Source organism: Micropterus dolomieu, linkage group LG04 (genome assembly GCF_021292245.1).
Source record: "Micropterus dolomieu isolate WLL.071019.BEF.003 ecotype Adirondacks linkage group LG04, ASM2129224v1, whole genome shotgun sequence".
In the NCBI taxonomy this organism is placed as follows: domain Eukaryota; kingdom Metazoa; phylum Chordata; class Actinopteri; order Centrarchiformes; family Centrarchidae; genus Micropterus; species Micropterus dolomieu.
This window is the reverse complement of record NC_060153.1, coordinates 28,876,007-28,887,078: the sequence shown is the minus strand read 5'-3', so window position 1 is coordinate 28,887,078 and position 11,072 is coordinate 28,876,007. Positions and strand designations below refer to the sequence as shown.

General features: G+C 42.4%; 1 protein-coding gene across 1 annotated transcript in view; it reads right to left on the bottom strand.

The window, feature by feature from the left end:
- LOC123969385 (regulating synaptic membrane exocytosis protein 1-like) overlaps nucleotides 1–11,072 on the bottom strand; it is an 87,239-nt gene that overhangs the window by 44,126 nt on the left and 32,041 nt on the right. The window contains exon 8 of the mRNA XM_046046743.1: nucleotides 1,170–1,471. Coding sequence (XP_045902699.1) covers nucleotides 1,170–1,471 — 302 coding nt within the window. The remainder of the gene's footprint in view (nucleotides 1–1,169; nucleotides 1,472–11,072) is intronic.

Below are 11,072 nucleotides of genomic sequence, written 5' to 3'. Positions count from 1 at the left end.
GGCCCCCCAGGTTGGGGTCCTGATCTCACTATACCTCCAGCAGGTGGAGCTCCCCCGCCAACCCCCACGGTCCTATCCACAGAGTAGGCTTGGTGGTTCTCCAAGAGGGCCTTGCGGTCTCCCTCCCCACCTCCACCCCTCCTGGCTAGACGGTTTTCAGGCACCTCCCCTGCACTGCCTCCTCCACCACCTCCTCCTTCACCAGGCCCTAGGCCGACCTCATTGATAGCCAGATCACTGTGTCGTCGTTCATGGCGAACCTTGGACACCTTAGCATGCATGCGCATCTCCTGCTCCTCCTTCTGTGGTTTCACCGGGTATCGTGCCAGATTGGGATCACTACGGTAACGATTCTGGAACTCCTCCTCACGTCGTTGGCGCTCCCTCTGCTCCTCATCCTCTGGGCGTCTCCGGTGTGTTTCTGAACGACCCAAGTTCTCCTCCCCATCCTCGTAGTCCGTAGAATGGATCTTCTCTAGCCTCCGTCCTTCTCCTAACCGTCTCTCTCCTCTTTCCCCATGCCCCACCCTCTCATCCAGGGATGACTGTGACGGCAACTTCCCAGCAGGTCTCCGGCCACTACCACGCCCTATGCCTCCCTTACCATTTTGTTCATGGAGGGAAACTGGCCTTTTCCTGTATAAGAAAAGGATTCATTATACCAATGTACCATACAGTCTACAGACACATCATTTCCATAACAGCAACGTTATCATTTGTAATATGAAAAAATAAATTTCTGTGCTAAGAACATTCCTTTATATATCTGCAAAACCCTGCTCACTTTTATATGAACAGACCACTAACCAACATGATACATTGATGAACCCTTACCTAACACACCCACTAAATGAAAACAAAAGGATTGAATCAAAGACCTCTCAAGACTAAAACCCGTGACCCTGCGTCTCAACTGGTTAAGCTAGAATAGACACAGATCTATTCTTTTTTTTTAACCCAGGGATTAAAAAACAACAGGAGCTTTAGCCAGCAAGCAGTCCCAGCTTTCTGGGTTTTGAAAAAAATGGTTCCCATTCTCCAATTCTCTGATTCCCATGATGTTAATGAAAAAAGGTACAGGTTGTACAGGTAAAGCATCCTCTATTACTGCAGCATAAAGATGAAATCTCATAGGCGTTGTGTTCAATGTCTATAACTTGATGCCTTACTTTTCTCTAGGTGGTTCACTTTGGGAGCGGGAGCTGGGCATGGTGTCCGCACCCTTGGCAGCAGTGACGCCGGCGGGCAGCTGTGTCCCGTCCAGCGGCCCTGCGTTGTTGTTGGTGCTGGAGGGCGGGGCTTGGGACCTGGAGCGGAGTAGCTTCCTGTCCCGTTGGGCCTCACCTCCCTTGCCTGGGTTGTTCAAGGAGGTGCCCAGGCTCCCAGGCAGCACCCCTGACTCCGAAAACCATTCTCCTGATTTGGTGAGAATCTCCTGCTGTTTACGGCACAGGTTGCATACCCACATTACCTGAGGTTAAAAAGACAAATATGTTTGCAAGCTGGGTTCAGCAGCATTACAGAAGAACATTAAATAAATGGAATACCTAAAAGAAGTTGTTAGGTATGCCTGTGACACAAAAGTAAACATTTATGCAATACAAATTAATTTGATAGAACATAGGCTAGCACACGACAAATGCAGCATTGTTACATACATGGGAGCAGATGCAACTCCTAGACATTTAAAAGTCTTGTTCTATCAACTTTCACAAACACCTTTTACAATAAATTTCAGCTCACGTAAACGGTGGTAGCTCATCTTTTAGGGGAAAAAAATCTAATCTTGGTGTCCCCCACATGCTTTCCTCTCATTTCGTTGCTACAGCTAATCAAATATTAGAGAGCACTCAGATATAACGGACTGGCTGTTTTACCATTTAAACATAGCCATTATCCATGAAAACCACTTGGTGAAGGCTATGGAACGTTACTATTATTTACTGTACTGCTGTTAGAAAAATATGATGTGTATATGTGTGATTCTTATTGCATTGTAACCCATTCAGATCATATTGGTGATATAATAAAAAGATCACACTTGAGAGGGCTAGAAAGAATTCTGTAATACTGTAGCAGAAGAAGAGGAAGGAAAAATGAACACTAACTGGTATTGCACTGCTAATGGTAGCGCTATGTATTGTTTTTATCCAACAAGAGATGCATGTGCAAAGATGGGGCAATGACTATTCAGTGACCCTTCGTTGCACATGCAAGCAATGATTTTCTGTGATTTAGCCTCAAGATTCTATGAAATGCACCATCACAAAATAAGACTGATTACCATGCACAGTAGCCTTGTCAAAATTGTATTCTTCATCCTCTAAATCAAACCCATAGACAATATCAAATACTCACATGTAGCCATGGCTACCGAATATCACCTCACTTCGACAGCAGAAAAACAGGATTTATCTCCCTCCGTATTTATAATCCCAAAGGTTTATTTTTCAGAGAATAAATCCAAAGCAAAGAGGAAACATAGTCGTCCCTTGTATCCCACTGCAGAACCTTGGCACAAGTTGAAAACAAAACACCCCTGGAAACCCCAAAATGTTACTCCTTGACAACCAGGGATGGACTGTTAGCAGTCAGTTTAGCAGTTAGCTGTTAGCCTTCCGCGCGCCAAAGCACATTCATCATGGCCTGATTGAATCCTAGTTGGCGCATGTCCAGACTAATCTAAAGTAAATCAGCTGCCCGCATGGCCCACAGCTGTCGGGCAGCCGCCCAGCCACACACTACAGTCTCTTTCTCTCTCCGTCTTTCTCCACCTCTTTACCTCAGCTGAGGGGCCACAGATTAGCAGTAGCCAGTAATCCTTTCAGCTCTTTACCATTATTCAACTCATCATCAGCTGACAATACCATCAGCTCACAAATCATAACTTCTAACCTATACACCCCCCCCTCGTCCAACATCCCACTCAGGCAAAAGTACACAGGTTAGAGATTAAACCTAGATGCCCCATCCCCCTTCTGCCTTCTTTCCTAGTGCATGATGGAATGTAAGCTACTTTACAGCATTTGCACCCAACAACTTTCAGCCAAATAGAAACAGTCAAATCATTCTTCACATCTGGATACCTGTTATGACACCTTTTAACTTTTAATGTGAAGACCCACAAGTGACACCTACCTACCTTTGATTCGGGATTCCAATATGATACCTTTTATGAAACCTTGCTTTAGAGAATTTAAACATTATTTTTCTCTGCAAACCCCTTTTTGACATTTCAAACTTTATTACTTTATGGGTACCAACTAAAAATGTGCCTGCAGAGTATCAAAAACCATCAAGTAGTGAAAGTTGGTGTTAAATGTCTTAATGAGATATTTGCTGATCATTGTACAAATTTTTGACAATTTATTTTGTTCTTGTGCTGCTGCATGTTTTATACAACATTTAACAAAACGAAAAAAATCCTACAAAGACTTTTTTCATATTCATACTTTAAAATCCAGGCTAGGTATAGCATGTTTCAACCATAAACAAAACCAAACTTGAGGCTAAGCTAGCCATCGAAAATGAAATAGTTTGACAGTCAAATGATGCCAAACGAAAATGAAAGTCCTAAAACTAAAATACAACCACAAAAAGTTGAGACGTGAGTGGACAGTTTTCCATTATACATCATTGACAAAGCTGTAGAACCTGACTTCTTTTGTCAAATAAAAAACACATTTATATTTCTCACGGTAAGATATCATTTTGGTATTGGTATTGAAACCCAGCCCTAGTATTGAGATTCTATCAGCACCCAGATGGCCTGTGAGTACTGTATCTATAGGTTGCTTTGCTAGACGCTGCCAACGACGAGAAGCAAATGCTCTGATCCACAAGCTTAATCCTTGATTGAAAGCATCATATAGAAGAACGTACATCAGGACTGTTCATGGCCCAGTGTGTTCTCAAACCAAAGAACAGAACAAAAAACAGATCTCCTTTTCTAATGGCACGCCTCTGTGTGTTTGTTATGTGCTTTAAAGCCTACAACGCAGATGGGGGAAGGGCAGTAAACAATAAAGAACTTATAGAACACATGGGCACACACACACACACACACACAAAGGATATAAACATATAATCCTTCCTGGAGTGATTGTGCTCTGCATTCCTGGATAGCCCGAAAGATATTGTAGGGGGAATTAATATGTACATAAGATCCAGTCAGACCCTCCGTTAAGCTGACCAATAGGCTTCGTCCAAAGGCTGCCTACTCTGGTGTCACCTCGAGTTCATTTCGCTGCCTCGCTGCGTGCTGAGGAGTGCGATGTGCTGTGAGAATGTGTCTGTGTGTGTGCAGATATGTGTACAGTATGTATATGTAGGACACTTCTGAAACCTTCTGGCCCAAAGGAGTGTGGCGTGGGCGACTGCCTGTAGGCGAGAAGTGTGTGCGTGGAGAATGAGCAGTGCCATCTCTCTCATGTAATAATGTCAACCTCCTTCTGCCTAAAAAATGTGCTTCTCCATGGTAACCAAATCGTGGTGAAGAGCCAGTGTGAGAATAGGGGGACAAAGCAGTGTGTGCAGTATGTGTGTGTCAGTACTGAAGGACAATGACAACAGAGAAAACAAAAAAAAAGCCTGCACAAATGCCATTGAGAGTGCCTCGAGTTACCATTGCATTACCAACATGACAGGAACCTGAACATGGATTTCCTCCCTCTTTCCCTTCCTACTCATTATTTCCCTTCATTTCTGTTCCTTCTCTTTCATTTTTTCTCCTTTCTTCTCCATTTTTCCTTTCCTTTCTTCTCTTTGCCCTTTATGCCGTTTCCTTTCTTTCATTTCCTCCCCTTTGTTCCTTTTCTTTCATTTCCACCCCTCCTATTTTTCTTTCATCTCCTTTATTTTCTTTTCCTAGCCCTGTATTTTTTTCTCATTCCCTTTTTTACTATCCTATCTTTCCTTTCCTTTCCATTTCATTCACTCTACTCTTTTAATTTCCTTTCTTATTTCCTTTATTCTCTCCTCACCCTCCAGCTCAGCTGACACACCCGGCTGACTTGGCAAATGAAGACACCGCACACCTGTCACTCATACTTCTTTATCCCATACCCCCTTCGCTTCATCTCCCGCCCCAAACGCTGCTCCATCCATCTGCTGACAAAATGGTGAAGACTTGCGTCGCTGCCGCAGCTCTGCCAACAGCAGCAGCATTCAACAGCAGCTCACGGCAGGAACAGCATTCATTTAGGCCCGAGTTGTGTGAACATCAGCTTTTCCTTAAATGGGCAGAATAGATGGGAGCCTTGGGGGGGGTGTGGGCAGTGGAGAAGGTGTGGTTGTGGTTTCAGTGAGCGTGTGCAGTGACCTTGCCCTCAGCACACACATACACACACCTCGACAGAATGACATATGAGGCAGCGCTGGGTGTAAACTGCTATCGTTCAGGGAATGGTAAATCCTGAATGGTGGGAAGAAAGACGACCGCAAAAGACATAATGCTCCATTTCCTCTAATAAGGTAGTAGATCAACTCTGCAAGCAGGCCAAATTCATTCAGTGGTGAGGAAGGCTGAAAGAAAAGCAGAGCTGTTGGATGGTTTTGCATTTCTGATCTCAGGATTGTGGAGAAGACTCTGGCTGCCCTCTGTGCTCTACATTATACTCAACAAGTTCCCCAAAAACAACTAAATACTCTACGGTGTATGTAACTGCCCTCCAAAACGACAATTATAGGCTGATCTCATGCCCGTATGAGCAGGATCACATCATTTGTCTGTGCCTTCCAATACGTCACAAATCAGTGTTGAAAAATGTTTTCTATGATGTCCCAACGCTATAAGGTTTATAAGGCTAGATGTATGCAGAAAAACGACTTGGTAAAATTTAGGGATAAATTAGGTTTGACTTGAGTCCTTTGTTTAGGTTAGAAAAGCATCTTGGTTTTGATTAAAATTACTACTTGATTAAGGTTTGACATTACAACAACATTGGCATGACCAGTGTGACTCTGATAACAACCTCACCTCCAGGGGTGGACTGGTAATTTGGTATACCGGACAAATGCCCAGTGGGCCCATGCACATTTGGGGCCGGTGTAACGTAATTTATTTATTCATATAACTGTTTTTTAATAATGGGCCAACGACCGGCCCATCAAGCACAGACAGTGGCCCATGAATTTCGTGCTTCCCTTTATAAAAATATAGACTTTTCCATCTAAATTGGTGCAGACAATGTCTCCAGAATGCAGGAAATTAAGTGTTTAATGCTCAAACTCTTCTGGGGGAGGATCCCCGATCAAATATTTCATCAATAAATATTTTTTCTAAATAGAAGACATATGAAAAAATATTCTTGTCTTGTAGTCATGGCCACCAATCTTGTGAAATGTCACGTCTCAGTGTTTCGTCACACCCCTAATCTGAGCCCTTAAATGGAAGAATGGTGAATGTGTGAGGGGTGTCCGACCGATTTTGGTGGGCCGCCTGGGCCAAAAATGCCAGAGCCAATTTTTTTGTCCCAGTCCGGCCCTGCTCTCTTCATCCTTTTCTCCCCACAGACCCAGGTCATAATTCCAGTGACTGCTATTCCAATGAGAGCTTTTTCACTTGAACATAAACAAATGTAATTTATGGGTATTTACTGAAACGACTGATGCTGTCTTTTTTCTTGGGAGGGACAAACCATGCAGACGTTTTTAGATGAAGATTACTGCTAAAATGTTGAGAAAACAACAATATCAAAAACTGTTGGTGGAAATCATGGACATGCAAGAAAACAATTTATGATGATGAAATTACTAGCGCTGGCACACAATTAAATATTCATGATGCTGTTTTTAGTTTTTTTTTTTTTTTTAATCACAAAGGTCTCAACCTTTAATGACCAGTCCTCAAGTAGATGACCATATATTTTAAAATATAGACAATAAAGCTGAGCAATATGTTTCATTTTTCAGAAAGAGAAATGACTGTTTTGTTACAGAAGATTACAGAACAGTAGCTTGCATAATTGGGATGTCAAGACTTTCTATATGTTAAGCCAACCTGGGCTTAAAGCACTTTATTTTGATGCTCAAAGCGCTTCATAGTGAGGGGGGGAAACTCACCTCAACCACCACTACTGTGCAGCACCCACCTGCGTGACGCATGGCAGCCATTTTGCATTTTTACCAGAAATTTCACCACACATCAGCTTGAAGTGGAAAGAGGGAAACATAGAGCCAGTTAGACTGGGGATGATTAGCAGGCTAGGTGGAGAGAGCCAGGACACCGGGGAACACCCGCGTCTTTGCGAAAGGAGTCATGGGATTTTAGTAGTAGACAGTAAGTGAGGACCTGGGTTTAACCTCTTATCTAAAGGCCCCACCAACACCACTTCCAGCAGCATTCTAGTTTCCCCAGGAGGTCTCCCATCAAAGTACTGGCCCAGCCTACACCTGCTTTGCTTCAGTCATTCAGCAGTGACAGGATACTGGCCAATGATGTCGCTGCTTTCCCTGATCTCAATAACAAAAAAACAACATTATTTTTGCTTTCCAAAACTATGAAAATGACACCTAAATTGTAATAAACCGGAATTATCCTTTAAGTTCACCCAAAGATGTCCAAAAAACGCATGGGCTTCAAATTCACACATGGGATTTCACTTTTCATTTATGACTTTTCACTGAGGGTGATAATACTAGGAACTGCAAAACTTACAAAGCACAAACTTATCTTGAGCATGTTGCTGCACGCTTTTGCCAGATCCATTCAAGTAGGTTGTGACTGTGAAGTGATATTGTCTGTCTTTGCTATAATGTTTGTCAGCCTAATAAACACATATTTTTCACATATAGGACATAAGGACAGGCACTGAAAGGGGGATAATGGACAGAAGAAGGGAACGATGAGTTGTTACAGAGGCTACTACAGACACAGTGGTGTATGGGAAGAGAGGAGAGGAGTGTGAGGATGAAGGAGAGAGCAGCGGGTTAGTCATCTAGTACTGAGGAACATGATTGAGATTATGCAGTGCGTCCTTCCTTCCAGTAAAAAGTGCAGTGTCAGCTTGATGCAGTTAGCGAACAAGATTCTGTGTTGCTGTATCAATGTGAATCTGAGTGTGTGACTTCATTTGTGTGCTAGCGGGAGATTGTTGGCCATAAAATAATTTAAACCACACAGGATATCAAGTACTTACAAATAAACATTAGAAATAGTGGCAACCAGACTACTGAAAACCCCAAATGAAACATGTACATCTTATATAATTGATTGATGCTATGACCCAGCTCCAGCCTGCTATCCACTGGGAGGCAGTGCTCATCTACAAAGAAGATAGATTGTCAGTTGGTTTGTTCAGTTTCTGGAAGCCATCTGGAGCTGACATTAAACACACAAACAAACACATAAACCAGCAAGAGCAGAGCAGCTTGACATAGAGGGCTATGAAACACACATCAGCTTCTTCACACACTTCAGCGCTAACTTAGCCTTTCTATCACATACTGAAGTTGATTTAAACTTGATAATTATGTGTTGTTTAGAAAGCGGACCAAACAGTGGCATTTAGTTCCCAACACGGATGATATAATTAACATTATTCTATCCTTCAATTTCAAGTTCAAGAAACCTGCTTGAATATGAAGTTGGTACACACATTAAGTCATTGCAATCACATCAAATACAATATATTACCAAAAGTTTTGGGTCGCCTGCCTTTACATGCACATGAAGGTTAATGATATCCCATTCTTAATCTGTCGGGTTTAATATGAAGTTGGCCCACCCTTTGCAGCGATAATAACTACAACTGTTCTGGAAGGCTGTCCACAAGGTTTAGGAGTGTGTTCATGGGACTTTTTGACCGTTCTCCCAGAAGCGCATTCAGGGGCGCTGCCAGGAATTTGGGGCCCCAAGACAAAAAAATCTAATTGGGCCCCCTCTGCATCTCTAGGACATGCAGGATGATGGTGCATATAATGTATAATAAAATATAATTTTACGTTAGATTTGACCTATTTTGGGGGGCCCCTGTCAGTCAGGGGCTCTTTGAATTGTCCTAACTTTTTCCCCCTATAAGGGGGTCAGGCGCAGAAGGCCTGGCTTGCAGTGTCTGCTCTAATTCATTCCGAAGATGTTCTATCGGTATCAGTATCAGGTCTCTGTGCAGGCCAATAAAGTTCTCCTCACCAAACTCGCTCATCCACCAAGCCCAACCCCTGAAAAACTTGTCTAGATCGTCGATTTTCTCTTTGTGTAAGGAGCTAGGTAACAACCGTTTGTTAATTCTGTCTTAACTTTATTTTCTGCAAGCCTCACATCATTTTTCTGGCCTGCTCTCTGGTTTGCAGTTTGTGTGAATCCATGTGTTTGCAGCCTGCAGAAACGCTACTATTATGCCCCATTTGGCTGTTTAGCTTACATAAGTGTTCACCTTTTCCAACAATATGCTTTTCCTTCAAATGTTACAAGAGGAAAGGCTTAGAGTTTGAGGGTTTATTGATGTTTTTTCCAAACATGACGCTAGTTCCGGTAAGGCTGACTGGGGTTGGAGTGTAAACTTCTTTAAATCCATTTAATCCATCAGGACTGACGCACTATTAGCCTTAAATCTGACACCATAAATGCCATGAAGCTGCATCAAGCATCGTTGCCAGTTCCTTTACGAAGAAGTATGCCTCCTGGAGCTGCTTATAAAAGATCGACTTCCTCTTTAGCATGATAGCTAACCATTAGCATGCTGACAGGTACTGTCAGAAAGCGCCGCAAGCAACACTTACATATAAGGGACCTTATTTCGGACCTTGTCTTGCTTTACTCACGTGAGTAAACACAAATAGTCCAGTGGTCAAACTCGTGCAAGAATGCGGAGAGAAAAAATTCACTTTGCGTTGTGTGTGAAAACCATTAGGCTCTCTATGACGCATCTAGCAAAAGCATGTGACAACGACACATTGATTGATTGACACCGTGACAGCCCAGGTGACTTCCTGTTTGGGCCGTCCTTTCTGAGGCCAGGACTCTCTGATTATCACCTGCTGCTCCCTAGCTATACCAGCTGGTGGAGTCAGTCACTCTGTCTCTCTCTTCCTGGGCATGTGGTTTGTGGTTTGGGTTAGGTTCTCTTCGTGTTTAATTGCTTTGTTCACTACACTTCACTGTACACACATGCAGACACTCAACACACTACTGATGTTACTGATTTACCTACTTTATCTGTTGTTTTACATTTTGTTAAATAAATCTATAGTTACAAGTTACATGGTGTCCTCTCCTCTTTGTCCTCCCTTTGAGCCGTGTTATGACAACACACATGCAGACAAATCATTGTGGCCTTCAGTTGTTAGTTAATAATGAATCAATGTACTGTAAGTACAATTGTTCTGTACAGTTATTTGTTGGGACACCCAGCTTGAAACCAGGAACATCCCACATATACTGGGACTACTGGTCACCGTAGTGAATGAAGGACATCATACAACTTTTTCCCTTTCTATTGATTCTTTTTGCCTTACTTACGTTATGCTTAGGAACAGTCAAACAATGAATTCTCCTTCTGACTATCCAAGGGCTCAGTGACATCCCAAAAAATGCAGTGAACAAGCATTAAAGGTTAAGTGTGTGAGATTTAGTGGCATCTAGCGGTTAGGTTGCCAATTGCAACCAACTGTCTAGTCTATCGGTGTTTGGATAGCGAAAAAATAAAAAATAAAAAAATACTTTGTTATCGGTGCTGAAATAGATCTCAGTCATGGCAGCAGCAGTTACTCACATAATCACTTTGTCTTAAAAGCGCGAGAAGTTTGTTTACTAGAGTTGAACGGAGCTTTTACTTTAAAAAAGCAGGCTACAGACTAAAGACTCTGTCACATGCTTTACTTTAAACATGTGAAACAGTCCTTCATGATCAATTTGTGAAATAGAGGGACAAAATTGTACTAACAAGTGAGCGAACACAGAGCCTTCTAGTTGAGAGACTTCCACTTTCCCAACTTAGCTTACCAATCACCGTTATAGCTAGTTTAAGTATTATGCCTCATATTCTCATCCACCATCTAATAGATGAAAAAATTTGCTCTTATATAAAAATTATTAGCTGACCCCTGCTGTCCATTGTAACTTCTTCTTCTTT